Source organism: Eucalyptus grandis, chromosome 3 (assembly GCF_016545825.1).
Source record: "Eucalyptus grandis isolate ANBG69807.140 chromosome 3, ASM1654582v1, whole genome shotgun sequence".
NCBI classification, from domain to species: domain Eukaryota; kingdom Viridiplantae; phylum Streptophyta; class Magnoliopsida; order Myrtales; family Myrtaceae; genus Eucalyptus; species Eucalyptus grandis.
Genome location: NC_052614.1, coordinates 13,388,633 through 13,403,291, shown reverse-complemented (window position 1 = coordinate 13,403,291; position 14,659 = coordinate 13,388,633). Strand labels below are relative to the sequence as shown.

The window sequence follows — 14,659 nt, the reverse complement described above, 5'->3', positions numbered from 1 at the left end:
CCCGATGGGCCACCGGTGAAGAGGAAGAAGAAGAGCTAGAAAAAAAAAATAGAGAAGAAGAAAATAAGGGAAAATGGCAAATAATGATAATATTAGGAAAATTTAATTGATTGGTGATTGGCGAGGTTAGATCCTTATTTGAAACAATCAAAACCAATTTAGACCTTTATTTGAAACAGTTAAGATTACTTTAGGCCATTATTTAAAACAAAATCCACTTCGGATTTTTACTTGAAAAAATAATGGCATTTTGGATCTTTTTTTGAAAACCTTCTACTTTCATGAAACCTCAATCAATTTTTTCCTCCATATATATATATAACACTTATTTTAAATATCATGTTCATGGACAAATGCGTAATTTCATAAATTTGTCTTATTCCTCACATTTTTCAATGTCAATAGTTGGGTTTCTTTTGTCCTACAATGTCTCCATATAACAAGATTCCAAATTTCACAATCTTCCTCTGCGCAAATGTTCACCAAGATTTCTTAGGACCATGTTTTTTTTTTTTATCAATATTTCCTATCAGTCATGTAATAAAATAAAACTCCGTACATCAAATCATTTTCGCTCAATTTTTTGAATATCAATTTGCGCAAGCACGTCACTAATTAATGATTGAACAAAACAATTGGCTAGAAAGTTATCGATCGACAAGGGCGACCATGTCGAGTTCGCCACCCCATGTTGCCCATGTACAAAAAAGCAAGGAGTGTAATCGTCCTCCTCAGAAATTCAAAGCACTAAAAAGAGAGAGTATTTCATAGGCGTCCTTTAGGCTTCAATTACACACAAAAACGGGGAAGTTGTGTCAATTTTGACCCGCGCCCAAAGCATCCTCACCAAACCGACCGGAGTGTGAGAAGCCGCCGCGCACCCTCCCTCCCTCCGCAAACGCCCCAGCAGCCGAACGCGATAGGCGAAGCCTCCTCGTCGCTCTCCATCCGTTCTCTATCTTTTTCCTCCCTCCTCCCCACCTCCCCACCTCCCAGGCAGAGAACCCACCAAGAAAAAACACGAAAAGGAATATTCCAACGCACCGGAAAGTGTCAAATTCCCCCCTCCCGTGAAATCTCCCGATGTAAAGTTCCGATTTTTATGAATTCCATCTTCCGATTCTTCCCTTCCCCCGTTCCACGCGATAAAATCCAACCACCGATCCTCCTCTTCTGGTGGGTTTGCTGAACTGGCCGTTTGATTCACTGGGTCTTCATCCTTTTCCTCTTTTGCGGCTCTTTTTATTATTATTATTATCTTTTTTTTTGGGCTTTTTTTCCTTCTCCTTTCTGGGTTGGCCGTCGATCGGTGGAGGGGAATCTTTTTTTCGGGTCGCGGCCATGAGGGTTTGGGTGGTGATGTTGATGGCGTGGGTCGCCGTCTGGGATCCAGTCGGAGGCTCGCCGACCGGCGCCGTTTGCGAGAAGGAGACGCTTGCGGGATCGATCGTGGGGTTTCGGGATTCTCGCTGCTCGTTGGATGGTCGGAGTGAATCTGTCGAGTTCGTTGGCGTCACCGAGGTAGTAGATTGGTTTGTGCATGTTCTTGTTTTGTTTTGTCCTTTTCTTGGATGTCTTCTATTTATTTTTGCTCATGGAATTCCATAGACGTTGGTGGGTTTGTGTTGAAAAGGGTAGATTTTTGGCTGGATTTTAGCTGAAGGTTTTGGTTGGTTTTCTAATGGATATGAGCGACAGGGAATGGAGAAATTAATTATTTTCTCTAAACTATATGATCGATGTTCAGAGCCAGGGCATGATTAGGCTAAAAAGTACAGCCAGAACCAATCTCGACTTGTAGAGCATGAGAGATTGACTTTAGATTCGGAGTTATGTTATGCAGGCTTTCTTCAGGTCCTCTTTTGGGGTTTGAATCTGAATTTCTAGGGTTGGTTTGCAGAATAGGAAATTGCCTCCATCTTTTCTTAGAAAGATAATTATTTTTGCTTTTCCCATTTTTTTAGGTAATGCTGGAACAATGTTTATTTTAACACTTCATTCTTCAAGCGCAGCAGGACTAGAATTGCTGTTAAAATACTTCTTTGCTATCTATGCATAGACTTTCGGGCTTATGAAGAGTCATTTCAAAGTTTGTTTCTTTGATATGAGTGTTGCTTCATGTAAGCGTGTATGAGACTGAGCCTGATAAAACTGTATTTAGGGAAGAATATTTGGCAGTGGAAACAAAGTGAAACTCGAGGGTTTTTGCTTTTCCTGATGAAATGCATCCATTAAATTTTGATGAGATTTTTAAATGTATTCTATGAAGGGTGATGAGCTTTCACTGCAAAGGGCACTGAGTATGGTCCACAAAAATAGCGAGGAGTATGTAGCTGTGCTTTTCTATGCATCATGGTGTCCTTTCTCGAGGGTGATCAGACCACGTTTCTCCCTCTTATCCTCTTTGTATCCCTCCATTGCTCATTTTGCTATTGAAGAATCATCTGTGCGCCCAAGGTTTGTTTTGCCCTTAGTTTAGAGTTGGAGATTCATTATATGGTGTTTGAGAATAAAGTTGGTCTACTTTTGCAGCATCCTCTCAAAATATGGTGTCCATGGGTTCCCGACGCTTTTCATATTGAATTCCACAGTTCGTGTACGCTACCATGGCCCTCGGACCCTTGATTCTCTTGTGACTTTCTACAATGATGTCGCTGGTATGTCCTGCAGTATCTTGTGCCGGTCCTGTTTGATTCCTTTTTCATTCTTTTTAATCTGCAGTGTGTGAATGATAGCAACTTGTGAGTACTGAGCTAAATAACTATCACTTTGCCACCTTTATGTCACAAATCAGATTGGTTGAGGTAAAGAGCATTAACTGATGGATTGAATGATATGGTATTTTTGCATTTGATCCCTTTGTTCGGGATATCTCTGCCTGGTTAAAATGTGCCTCTTTTGTTGGTTGCGTGTTTTCTTTTAATACTTGTGCATGCCTGTGTGTGTTCAAGAAGAGTTGGAGGGGTTTGAGATTGTGCCTTTTATGAGGCATCTTTCTCTTGCTAATTGATACGAGTATGCTGGTTTCATTTTTGCCCTCGACCTTGGGCCGGGCCGTCCTTTTTATTGTTTCTGGTATTTATTTCATTTGGAGATGCTTGCTTCCGTCAGAATTGGTATGGCTGCAACTGCTTCTTCGTCTTTTTTAAATATAAACATCAGCTGTTGTACATGAATGCTAGGTATGAAACCCTCGACCTCGGAGTGGCCATCATTGGAAGAAATTAAAACTCTATCGAACTATGAGAAGCATGATACCACTGAGTTGGAAAGCTGCCCATTCTGGTGGGCAAGATCACCTGAGAATATGCTTAGACATGAAACATATCTGGCTTTGGCGACCACGTTTGTGCTCTTGAGATTGCTGTACTTCCTCTATCCGACTCTCGCCATATGTGTTCAGTGGGCATGGAGAAGGCACATCCAAAACATGGGCTTGCTGAGCTTGTTAGGCCATTTCCTGGCTTATTTTAAGCGGGCCACGCAGCTATCGAAATCAATTAAAGAACCACGGAAGAGAAGCAATTTACAGGAAGGAGCGAGGAATGCTGGTGTTTGGGCTTCTAAATCCCTTGCTACTGTTTCAATCGGGGATGCAAGCACGAGCAGGAGTCACTGATCATTTTGCAAATGATGGTGTGATTCACGACTGTTGGTGTGACAAGTCACCATGAGAACTCAGCAGCAGACCCTCGTTGCGCAACTCATCTTTAGACACAGGCTAAGCATTAAACGTGGACAGCTGATAATCTGATGATCGTTTAGATCACTTTGTATTCTCATTCCTGATGAATGACAACCGGTCAGATTTGTATATTGATTTCCTTCGGAAGTAGATTGTGAAGCTTCATTGTAGCAAAACACGATCATCATGATTGTTGGTTAAGTCACTACTCATTTTGGTATTTTAGTTTTGTGTATACTAAACTGTTATGCAATAATCTGCATCTCACAGGATTCTGCTTGGGGTCAGATTTGTCGTATGACACTGATCTCCCGATCTCTTGTGATCTATCTGGAATGTCGGAATGAAATGTGGCACGACATTTCATAAAGACACGGACATTCAAGTCGAGACTAAATTAGAAAGCCTCGGGTGGATTACTGTTAATGATAGGCCGTGACCTAATGGCAATGAATCGCCCCCCTTCGTAATCACATAATCAGTAAGATGATGTCTAGATTTCCACAAGACTATATGAACAACATTTCAAATGCATCAGGAGGTGCGGGTCCAAGGTTTGTTTTCTCATTCCTTCGCAGATGCTTCTTTTCATGTGCTCCTGTGGCTTCCTCATGTCATTTCCTCTAGAGGGCAACTTGACCGACCACCAAGTATCGTTTGGATTTGCATGCCATCCCGTGCATTTGCAACTTCCTTTCCAGACAAGAAACTCGATTGTCGTATCCTTGCCATATATGTATAGTAGAACACACTTTGCTAATGACAATTTGGGATAAAGAATGATAGCACAATTAAGTTCATTACAGGTGACAGGTCCTCCACCCCACCCCCAACAAAAAGAAATTTCTGATGAGGACATTCTCACTCGCATTAATCTGCTCCATAGATACATATTTTGATAAGCTTAACATTGAAATGCAAAACAGCATTCAGCCAGGGTACAGCTCCACATGAGTACAGAATCTTCCATAAGGATAGGAAAAGGGGTAAGAATGCTATCATGTAGCTACAGCTACTGTCCTTAAACTGATGCTACTCTGCAGCTCCATAAGTGACATCTTTCTTCACAACCTGCCACGGCGACAAAATGCCAACATCAACAAATAGATATGACAGGTCAACAACCCAAAGAAACAAGGCAGTGGAAAGAGAAAAAGTGGAAGGGCTTTGACATGATTTTATTCCATCAACCACCTAGTTTAACAGTTTTTCTTCTTGTTATTTGTGTAGGCATGTGTGAGGGCGTGAATTTTTTTTTCTTTGGGGTTGGCCGGCAGGTGCTGAATAATCCTCCATGGCATAGGTTGGACAAGTATTTCATATAAAATTATCACTAGCACCACCCTAATGTAGCAACAAAAACCTCCTTTTTCACTTGGTGGATGCATAACACTGGAAAGGGAAAAATTATGCAATGCAAAGGCTGCACTAGCAGACATGTTGAAGTTTTACACATCTTGCTGATTGTATGTTAACTGGGATGACTGAGGCATGTCATCAAGAAATACACAGAAAATCCCAAAGAGAGTCAGCCATTGCATCTCCAAAGGTACCTGTGATATGTTTTCTTTGATCTTCTCAATGATTCTGGCATCTAATGCTCTCTCAGCAAGCTCGTACGATATCGTGCTACCTTCTGGTCCAGTAACTTTGTCTTTCTGCAAATATCTAAAAGATTTATCTAAAGATTAATGCATATTCTCCAGCTGACTGCACAGCGATTATTCTCCTAAAAAAATACTAAACCTTTGCTGGACTAAAGCTTCCAATGCCTGCTTGACATTTCCGAATTCTTGGTGGTTTTCATTGCTTTCATGCAATCCTAGCCGTCTCAAATGGTGCCATAAATTATCTGCAATATCATTGCAGTATTATTAACCTTGAAATTCTGCAAAAAAAAAAAAAAAAAAAAAAACATAACAAATCACCACACTCATTATTTCTCTTCAAATAGGGTTGCTGAAGCTATGAAAATCAATAGCTGAATAGCATCTGTTGGACATAGTATTTTGGTGCAGTGACTAGAAGGGGAGCCCCATCCAGAATGCAACATATATTTATCAAAATGATCTCAACTTCAATAAAGGACTGCAGACAAGAGACTCAGGTTTGAAACAAAGAGAACAGACTTCATAATCACATACTTTCATAGATCATTTTAGCACTAAAAAGACATGTTTAGGAATTGGAAAACAAACCTTCTGGTATTTTGCCTCCGGCAAGATGCACGATACTTATCACCACAAAAGTAAAACCAGACAGATGGACTGCATTGACGTCCTCCACATACCTCCTATATAAATCAGCAGGGAGCTGACTCATGAGGACATAAGATCTGCTGTCTGCTGAACCTGAAAAAAATAACATGAAATCTGGTCCAGTTATAACTGAGTTAACAAGGAAAAAGTTGTCAAAGCAAATAGATCAGAAACAGCAATGCAGAACATGGCTATATCAGTGTCCCATCATGATAAAGACGAATTAAAGCTCTGACTAATTCAAATTATAATAAACCAAAACTCTCCATGTAATCTGACGACTTAATCCCTCATGCATTAGCAGCAAGAAATTAAAACTATATAACACAAACAAGCAAAAAATTACAACTAAATGACACAATTCAATCCCATCGCCAAATTCAAAATGAACTCACGGTTTTCGTGACAGGGCTGCCGTAACCCAAGAGTTGCCAAAGCAATTCTTAGTAAGTAAAAGAAAGTTCCAATTTGGCTCTTTTTCTGTCCACAAAATAAATCAGTTCTCGAAAGACTACACTGATCATGTACATACGTCGCAGGTAGTAGCCAAACTCAACATCACAAGCATTACCATCTAGATGTTCCTCCTACAGAAACACACACAAGGGTCCACAATCATCATAACAAGCAACCAATTTTACTTGATTGAGAAGCCCGAGTCTGGTTAGTCGAAGGCCGCGATTTCTGGAGCTCCCTCATCTCGTACCCGAAAACGCTCGAGAGCTTCTCGCGGGCCTCGTTGATGACGAGCGCGGGAAGGTTGCGGTTCCGGTAATTCTTGGTGACCAGCTGCGTGAGCTCCTCTCTCTTGATCGGACACCCCGAGTTCTGGTGACTCTTGAACAGCACATAACGTATCACTTCCCCCACAAGTTTGTCCTTCTCCTAAATTTCAAGGGAAGAAGCAAAAATTGGTACTTGGGAATCACACAGCTTCCTCCGTCACGAGTAACCCAGAGAATGAAAGAGAAAGAGAGACAGACAAAACGTTATTACCTCCTTAGAAATGTCGAATTGAGAGAGATCGGATCCAGCGCTGGCCATACTGCCAGCAAAGTCGCGGCTTTTCTCGGCAGGGGAAGGTCCGCGTGAACTGATCGTCGAGGGGTTTCGAGTGGTGAAGAAGAAATTTTACAATTCGAGTGCGAATGAGAACGCGACCCAAAGCTGGTTGCAGCTAGGGGATGACGGAGAATCAGCTAATTTGCTGTTCACCGACGGAGCGTCCGGGGGAATTGGATTTGAATTCGAGCCCTAGCTCCGTCGCAAGCGCGGTAAAACGAACCGCCCGCGCGGGCGGCCGATGCGTACGCCTCGAGAAGAACGCCGAACCGCTCGCCGCCGCCGCCGCCGAAGACAGCCGCCGCAAACCGCCGCCGGCGAATCCGGGTGACCCGACGGGAGAGCAACCCGCGCCGAGAATTGCGGCGGCGAACTCGTTGACCGCGCCGCGACGAGAGTCAAAGACAGAGCCCCGCCCGCACCGACCGATGAAGAAAAAGACGCAAAGCGCGAAGGTGGGGCCCGCGATCCCGCTGCATCCCCATCCAACGGCGGGGCTTCACCTAAACCCGCCCCCGGAAGGCAACGGCTCAGATCCCGCCGTTCCACCGTCACGGAATCCAAGGCTCGCTGCCAGCCCTCCATCCGTGGAAACCCCCAAAAAAGAATCCAACGGTCGCCACGCGGTGCGAAATTCCATTTTCCATTTTCCATTTCTTTATTCTTCCGTTTCCATCTTTAATCGCAAGCAAGAACGCAGCAGCAAGCTAAGCTAAGGGAGCGGTTACCCTCGCGAAAGCAAGAACCTTTCAGTTCACGCAGAAGAGAGAGAAAGAAAGAGAGAGATGGAGAGGGAGAGAGAGCAGCAGGTTTACCAGGCGAGGCTCGCGGAGCAAGCCGAGCGATACGATGGTCAGTAGTAGCTCTAGCTCTTCATCTCCTCTCTTTCGATCCGCTTTGCTTCTTTGCCGAATCTCGCCGCCATGCGTTCGTCCGCGGCCTTCCGCGGATCGGAAGCGTTTCGGCAGATCGCTCTCGCTTTTTCAGTAGCTTCCCGGCATGTCGGGCTGTGAGCTTTTTTTTGTTTTGTTTTGTTTTTTTTTTTTTCTTAAATCGTTGTGGCTGGAGTTCGTTTCTGTCATTGTTCTCGTTGCTGCTTGGGAAGGTTGTTCGTCTGCTTTAGCGTGCGATTTCGATTGGGTTGGTTTTCCCGGGGGGGATCCGCGGCGGTGCTCGCCGGCGCCGAGGTAGTAGCTTTGCTAATTGGACGGCGGCGGGGGCGGCGGGGTTTTGGGGCCTTTTGTTTTGGTCCTCTTCTAGGGTTCTCGCCTCCCCTCCGTGTGTGTGAACTGTTGCTGAAGCTCCGTTTTCGTATGGTGGGTTGTCTCTCGGTTTTGTTGCGAGCATTGTTGCCGTGTATAGGATGGAGTGTGATATGAGGTGAACGGGTTTTAATGCCTGTCGAAACAATTATTGATGGGGCATAGTTACTACTTTGTGAGCCGCGGTGACGTCTGCTGCTGGTCCTCTTTTAGGATTTTGGAAAACTCATGGATCAGGAGGAGTCGGCAAAGACCTTCTTGTCCAGGATGTTCTTCATAGATATGCCCTTTTTAAATAGACAAGGAAGAGGTGATAGCTAGGGTTTAATTTTCTCCAGACAAAAGTTATTGTCTTATAAATGATAGGTCTCGATTAGATTTTTGGTTTGCTTAAACCGCCAGATCCCTCTTTTGTAATATCTTTATTTGGGGATTTCACCAATTAATGTAGATGCAATTGGGAGTTGTGGGTTCTCTTATCTGTTTCACCTCTTTTGCTGCAGAGATGGTTGAGTCGATGAAGCAAGTGGCTAAGCTGGATGTGGAACTGACCGTTGAGGAGAGAAATGTGTTGTCTGTTGGGTATAAGAATGTGATTGGGGCCAGAAGGGCATCGTGGCGGATTTTATCTTCCATTGAGCAGAAGGAGGGGACCAAGGGTAACGAGCAGAATGTGAAGAGGATCAAGGACTACAGGCAAAGGGTTGAAGATGAGCTCGCCAAGATCTGCAGTGACATACTCTCAGTCATTGATAAGCATCTTATCCCATCCTCCTCAAGTGGAGAGTCGACTGTTTTCTACTATAAGATGTGAGGAATTCTCCATTTAAACTCCCTCCTCTTTCACATCTCCATGTCATGCACTGGAAATGATGGTCAATTGGGCTGTAACCGCACAGTGAAAACATGATTATGATTCATGGAATCAACCAAACACACATGAGGGAAACCTGGATATGCTGGATGGAAACGTGGGAATCTGTAGATATATACACATTTATTTATAATTTTTTCCTCTTGGCATGTGTAACATACTGACCCTATGTTGCATGAGTAGAATTGGAAATTTCTGGAGCTAAAGAGGTGATTGATTTTTGGACAGTGACAACTGACAAGGATAGTCATGTGCTATGTAATGCCTTTTGCCTTCATGTCACAATGTCCGTATGAAACCGTTATTTCAATTCTTATATCTATTGACATTATGGGTTTGATTATCTACCTTCTATCTTTTAGGCTGGCAAAGTGCTTACTGAGATCCTTCTCCCCAAGTGATAACTAATAAATCAAAATTTAGAGTTTCATCCTCATGTTTTTGTTGGGTTGTCGACTTGCAGGCTATAAATAGTTTTTTCTGTTCTAATGTTTATTGTTTCCTAATTCGGCAGGAAAGGTGATTATTGTCGTTACCTTGCTGAATTCAAGGCTGGTGATGACCGCAAAGAAGCTGCTGATCAGTCGCTCAAGGCATATGAGGTGGGTGCTTGTCGTATGGTTCATAAAGTTGAGGCTTCTGTTGGTTTCATTTGTCTCATTCGTCACTGTTTCCTCCATTCTTTTTCATTTTCCATCCTCTACAAATGATGTGCCTTTTTTTGGCTCAATTTGCAGGCTGCCAGTTCCACTGCTTCAACGGATTTGGCTCCAACTCACCCTATCAGACTTGGACTGGCTTTGAATTTCTCCGTCTTCTATTATGAAATCATGAACTCGCCAGAAAGGTTGATGTGCATGCCTTGTTTGAATCTCTGTGTTTCTTGGGCATACTTTTGCTGCATGTGTACGTGACGGCAGGGCTAGCTTCTATATTTGAAGCAATAGCATGGTAGAAGAAGCATGGGCTCGCACATTCAGAAGAAACAAATTTTCGTTTAGATAACTGAGATCTAATTCTTTGATGGGCAGGGCATGCCATCTGGCTAAACAAGCTTTTGATGAGGCTATCGCGGAACTCGATAGCCTAAATGAAGACTCCTATAAGGACAGTACCCTCATTATGCAACTTCTTAGGGACAATCTTACACTATGGACTACAGATCTGCCTGAAGAAGGAGGTGAGCATCTCTCCAGCCACCCCCTCCCTTCCCTTTGTAAAATGTTGAATTTTTGCAGTTGTAATCTGAATAGATTGGCCATACCAACTTTCCTAGACAATATGGCCATATTTAGGTGGCTAAAGAACTGTAACAATAGTTGTGCTGTTAATGATATCATGAACCACTGCATTTTAAGAGGACTATTTTCTCAGGAGGGTTTGGTTGCTTTGTTGACATGGCAAAAGAATCGATTTTTGTGGACCTGCTTGTCTCTGGGACTGTTTTGATGGAGAATATCTTCATGCAGTTATCCCATTTGCAACATTCTCTTTTTCTTAGACAAGATTTCCTGTTCTTTGATTTCTGTATCCATTTTGATAGAAAATGGGTTGTTTATAAAACATGTCTCCTCTCGAGCTTTTGATACCCAAGCATAACAGATGTGTTAACCTTTTCTTCTGAAATTGACAGGTGAGCAATCCAAAGTTGATGAGCCTGCGGCAGAGGTAAGGAAGTTATACACATGCCAAACTCATCTTTAAATTATACCCTCTTCAAAATTTGGTGCTGCTTTTAGTACACATTTATTTGTCACTTCTCATGTCAGTGGTGACAGAGCTTTGTCACATTTGTGTTGATGCCACGTCTCTTAAACTTTTGTGCAGAGTTAATTGGGCAAAGTAGACGCTTTCTGATGATTTCAATTCTTTGGGGGACATTGAGGCTTGCTAGGGCAGGAGTCATGGTCTTATGCGATGGTGCAGTTAGTAGACTGTTGGTCTGTATTTACTTATTTAACAGAATGCTTCTCCACAGTGTTGTGTTTGTGCTGGTTACACGATTGAATACTGTTATCTTTGTCCTATAAACACGGAAGCCTTTTCTCAGATTGTTTGTCTCTGTGGAGTGAATGCCGCTGTGAATCAACTGTCATGGTTTAGAATGCCAAAACGTTACATGAGTTAAGAGGAGAATGGAAGATGTCCGTCTCATATACAATTCAGGACCTGTTCGTTTCCTTGCATCAGGGAGGGGTTACCTCCATATAAATGCACCTTGGAGTCACGAATGGATCATAAATAAACCAAAGAATTGATTCGAATGGCCTGTATATGCCCTCGGCCCAATGAGTCTATGCTTGTGAAGGAGCATTTGTTGAGGCTGTTGCCTTCGTCTTTGGATCGCTACCATTATCGCTCGTTCTCTCTTCTGTAGTGCATTTCTCACTTTCATAATCCGGCGATGAGCTTGCTGGAGGAGGCTGCCGATCAACGAGGAACATCTTCAAAAGCTTGTGGAACTCTTTCGGTTTCTCCATGTTGAAGGCGTGTCCTGTATCCTTGATGACCACGAGATGTGCATTGTCTCCTATATGCCTATGGTAAGAAAGACTCAGGGGGTTCAGCCCAAGAATAAGCACACAATTGTGTTAGTTTTAGAGAGATTTTGGAGAGATGAAGGGGAAAACTTGCCTCTTAAGCCTGTGACCCAGCTCCACTGGGAAGATATGGTCATGCTCTCCCCAGATTATCAACGTGGGCTGCAGGAGCAATCGGCATGGCCGCGATTATGCAACTCTCTAATGCGCCACAGCATTAACAATAATAGAGAAGGTAAGAAAAGAAGGAAAAGGGGGAAGAAGTAAAACCTGGGTGATCTTTGGGATTTCGGATACTTTTCGATTTCTTGGGATATCTCGAACCAGGTCTCTCTTCTGTTCGATGTAATCAGCGCACATTGCCTGTCAATGACCACGTTCCTGAACTTCAGGGGAAAAACGACATATCCATGACCGATGGCAAAGTGAGAATCTCAGTTCGTGCCATGCCTTCATCAGTATATCTTAATCAAGCATGATATTCACGTGCTGGTAAATCTTAGTACGACTGGCAGCTCTGCATGACCTGCCGGCCAGCTGCAACTATCACGGTCCTAAGTCAGCCGAGAGCCTATCTACTCCATTGAATGTTTCACCAAATACAAGGGCACCGTTCTGTCTAATCATTGACTGATGCCACACTAGCGCTCTCCCTCAAATAGCAAATGAACACCTCATCCTTCCACCACCAAGTTTGGTACGTCATCAATAATTCGAGTCATTGGCGAACCCTCAACTAATTTATACTTTAAATGTTTGTTATTTCAAATGGAGAAACTTCCCGTAGGGTAGAAACCCCTTCGACATGCACAATAAACAAAATGAACGATGCGAGTACACGTGCAAATTGCAATCCCGGCACTAGATTGATTAGGCACTACCTGCAGCTGAAGATCAGATATAGAACATGTATCCCGCCAATCCAATCAAAGCAATGACATACTAACCGAGTGCTGGTCTTGTACGAGATAAAAGAGAGTCTCACATCGATGAAATCACTGAGCAAGCAGGAAGGAATCAGCCCAAGAGGTGGATGCCGGGAGAGCGTGTAGCTCATCAACTCCCTCAGCCTCGCTGGCGTCTGCGGCACAAGGATCCCCGCCGCCTGCTCCAGGTCGCTTACGCTCAGCATCCCCTCCTTTATCTCTCGCTCCTCGATGCACACGGCGGCGCAGCATATCACCACCCTCTCCACGGCCACCGCCGCCCCTTCCTCCATGGACTGCGCAGCCATGCTGTACGCCACGAACCCACCGTAGCTCAGCCCCACGAGGCTCAGCCGCCGCACCGAATGGGCCTCCATGACCCGCATCAGGCACCGCGCCTAGCAAGGAATATGTCACGTTCATGGAAGCCGAGTTCAAAATGAATTGCACATTCGAATAAAATAGCAATCAAACATTCGCCATAAAGCTTAATCTTTCCTCTATAGTCCAAGGCAAATCTCCGAGCCTAAACGTGCTTCGTGTCGGTTCGAGTTTTTCATTCAACTTATGCACCCGCAACGATAGTTCTCTAGAACACGCAAGACATCTGGAATTATACACACGGTGAAGAGGAAGGGACGGGTCGGCCGATCGTGTGATTACCTGGAAGGAGTCGGAACGGTCGGGGCGGGAGGTGAAGGAGTCGCCGAAGAAGAGGAGGTCGGGGACGAAGAGGTTGAAGTGAGGGGCGAGGTGGGGGAGGACGTCGGCCCACTGCCAGAGGGCGTTGGCGCCGAGGCCGTGGATGAGGAGGAGGTCGGGCTTGGCCGGGGAGCGGGCCTTGGGGACCCAGCAGTGCACCACGGTGCCGTCGCGGAGGTCGGTGAGGGCGGACCGGAGGCCCCACCGGGCGAATGCGGAGCGGTAGCACCGGTTCCTGAATTCCGTCAGGCTGAAGCACCGGCCGGACATTGCCGAGGCGCACCTATGCTTCGTGCTCTGCTGCAGCTGCTGCAGCTTGTGGCTGCAGACAGGGAGAGATATAGAGAGAGAGAGATTGTGGAGTCAAAGGAGAGAGAAGTGATTGGGTGGGGGATGGTCAATGTGGAGGGCTTTCTGTGGGCAGGATTGAAATATACTAGAAGACGACAGATATATTCTGGAACGTTGTAATGAGAAATTGGTGGTACATGACACGTGGGCATTTGATGTGTGGCCGAGCTGGGAGGGAGGTAAATTCGATGATTCCGGCTACTGTTTGTCTTATGTTAAAATAGGTCACCTTTTCCTCCTTTTTCTTGGCTTTTATTATTATATATTATTCCTTTTGGCCACTTTGTTCTCAACTCTTCCCGCCTCCTGGGCGAGACAAGCTACCTTTAGCTAGGAGCCTCTTTTCCTTTTGCCCAGCTCCCCGAAAACAACGTTCGACTTGCATGAGCCAGCCCCTACTCAGAGAATACCCCATTGACGAATAGGGCGGATCTGTCTCCCGATTGGCATCTTCTATTGTGTAATTTTCATCTTATGCTATCTTTTGCAGCATTCTCTTTTAGGCCTTTCAACCAATCAATACAATCCCGGAGAGCAACTTTGGATAAAAACTCGGACAGTTTCTTGAAAACTCGCTTTTGATATGAAATTTTGAATATTCAAAGATGCCCTTGTTATTCCTAATAAGATGGCACGGTAACTTTATTATATATTATTCAGATTGTCTTTCTCATTGCCGAATTATAAACATGAACGTAGCTCGTTTTTAATAAAAAAGTTCACTTGATGAAAAGCAAGTCAATAATGTATTTATAGTATATGAAATGACATTTCGTTTCGCATTTAAATCGGTACTACACATGCAATTGTGGACGGAACCACATCAACGGGATAACATTCTAACGGGAAAAATGCAAGAGAATGTGCTAAGATTTGAACACTTGACCTATGTGAAAATCGTTTGTCATAAAATAATTACGACATCAGGAAACAAGCCAAAAATATGTAGCCAATAATATATTTATGACATATGAGTAAACAAAAGTTAAGGATGGGAAT

The 14,659-nt window shown here is 44.1% G+C and overlaps 4 protein-coding genes across 5 annotated transcripts; 2 read left to right on the top strand and 2 right to left on the bottom strand.

Annotated features, from left to right (window-relative positions):
- The first annotated feature begins 781 nt into the window (after nucleotides 1-781).
- Nucleotides 782-3,941, top strand: LOC104447956 (5'-adenylylsulfate reductase-like 4). Its single transcript, XM_010061711.3, has 4 exons — nucleotides 782-1,521; nucleotides 2,270-2,457; nucleotides 2,533-2,657; nucleotides 3,183-3,941. Exons 1-4 carry the CDS (start codon nucleotides 1,342-1,344, stop codon nucleotides 3,617-3,619), a joined length of 930 nt encoding a protein of 309 aa, XP_010060013.1. The 5' UTR covers nucleotides 782-1,341; the 3' UTR covers nucleotides 3,620-3,941.
- A 496-nt stretch (nucleotides 3,942-4,437) lies between these two features.
- On the bottom strand, nucleotides 4,438-7,155 carry LOC104447955 (melanoma-associated antigen 8). 2 transcript variants are annotated; one of them, XM_010061709.3, is made up of 6 exons: nucleotides 6,940-7,155; nucleotides 6,585-6,828; nucleotides 5,884-6,036; nucleotides 5,432-5,537; nucleotides 5,239-5,353; nucleotides 4,438-4,756 (listed from the first exon to the last, which is right to left on the bottom strand). In XM_010061709.3, exons 1-6 carry the CDS (start codon nucleotides 6,985-6,987, stop codon nucleotides 4,718-4,720), a joined length of 705 nt encoding a protein of 234 aa, XP_010060011.2. In that variant the 5' UTR covers nucleotides 6,988-7,155; the 3' UTR covers nucleotides 4,438-4,717. The 2 variants fall into 2 exon arrangements, with proteins under 2 accessions (XP_010060011.2, XP_010060012.1); XM_010061710.3 differs by having other exon boundaries at nucleotides 4,738-4,756; nucleotides 5,239-5,343.
- Nucleotides 7,156-7,681: 526 nt separating this feature from the next.
- On the top strand, nucleotides 7,682-11,254 carry LOC104447953 (14-3-3 protein 7). The gene is made up of 7 exons (XM_010061707.3): nucleotides 7,682-7,857; nucleotides 8,771-9,077; nucleotides 9,656-9,743; nucleotides 9,879-9,988; nucleotides 10,173-10,321; nucleotides 10,775-10,809; nucleotides 10,969-11,254. Exons 1-7 carry the CDS (start codon nucleotides 7,791-7,793, stop codon nucleotides 10,972-10,974), a joined length of 762 nt encoding a protein of 253 aa, XP_010060009.1. The 5' UTR covers nucleotides 7,682-7,790; the 3' UTR covers nucleotides 10,975-11,254.
- LOC104447954 (2-hydroxy-6-oxo-2,4-heptadienoate hydrolase) lies at nucleotides 11,225-13,684 on the bottom strand. The gene is made up of 5 exons (XM_010061708.3): nucleotides 13,271-13,684; nucleotides 12,667-13,005; nucleotides 11,952-12,044; nucleotides 11,776-11,843; nucleotides 11,225-11,679 (listed from the first exon to the last, which is right to left on the bottom strand). The coding sequence occupies exons 1-5, from the start codon at nucleotides 13,577-13,579 to the stop codon at nucleotides 11,436-11,438; spliced, it is 1,053 nt and encodes a 350-aa protein (XP_010060010.2). The 5' UTR covers nucleotides 13,580-13,684; the 3' UTR covers nucleotides 11,225-11,435.
- Nucleotides 13,685-14,659: the final 975 nt, after the last annotated feature.

Coding starts and splice junctions, on each gene's coding strand:
- LOC104447956 (XM_010061711.3), top strand. CDS start 1,342: ATGAGGGTTTGGGTGGTGATGTTGATGGCGTGGGTCGCCGTCTGGGAT. Junction 2,458..2,532: donor GAATCATCTGTGCGCCCAAG/GTTTGTTTTGCC, acceptor CTACTTTTGCAG/CATCCTCTCAAAATATGGTG. Junction 2,658..3,182: donor TTTCTACAATGATGTCGCTG/GTATGTCCTGCA, acceptor CATGAATGCTAG/GTATGAAACCCTCGACCTCG.
- LOC104447955 (XM_010061709.3), bottom strand. CDS start 6,987: ATGGCCAGCGCTGGATCCGATCTCTCTCAATTCGACATTTCTAAGGAG. Junction 5,538..5,883: donor CGGAGGCAAAATACCAGAAG/GTTTGTTTTCCA, acceptor ATGATATTGCAG/ATAATTTATGGCACCATTTG. Junction 5,354..5,431: donor GAAGCTTTAGTCCAGCAAAG/GTTTAGTATTTT, acceptor TAAATCTTTTAG/ATATTTGCAGAAAGACAAAG.
- LOC104447953 (XM_010061707.3), top strand. CDS start 7,791: ATGGAGAGGGAGAGAGAGCAGCAGGTTTACCAGGCGAGGCTCGCGGAG. Junction 9,078..9,655: donor ACTGTTTTCTACTATAAGAT/GTGAGGAATTCT, acceptor CTAATTCGGCAG/GAAAGGTGATTATTGTCGTT. Junction 10,322..10,774: donor AGATCTGCCTGAAGAAGGAG/GTGAGCATCTCT, acceptor TGAAATTGACAG/GTGAGCAATCCAAAGTTGAT.
- LOC104447954 (XM_010061708.3), bottom strand. CDS start 13,579: ATGTCCGGCCGGTGCTTCAGCCTGACGGAATTCAGGAACCGGTGCTAC. Junction 13,006..13,270: donor ACCGTTCCGACTCCTTCCAG/GTAATCACACGA, acceptor ATTCCTTGCTAG/GCGCGGTGCCTGATGCGGGT. Junction 11,680..11,775: donor CTGGGTCACAGGCTTAAGAG/GCAAGTTTTCCC, acceptor TTCTTACCATAG/GCATATAGGAGACAATGCAC.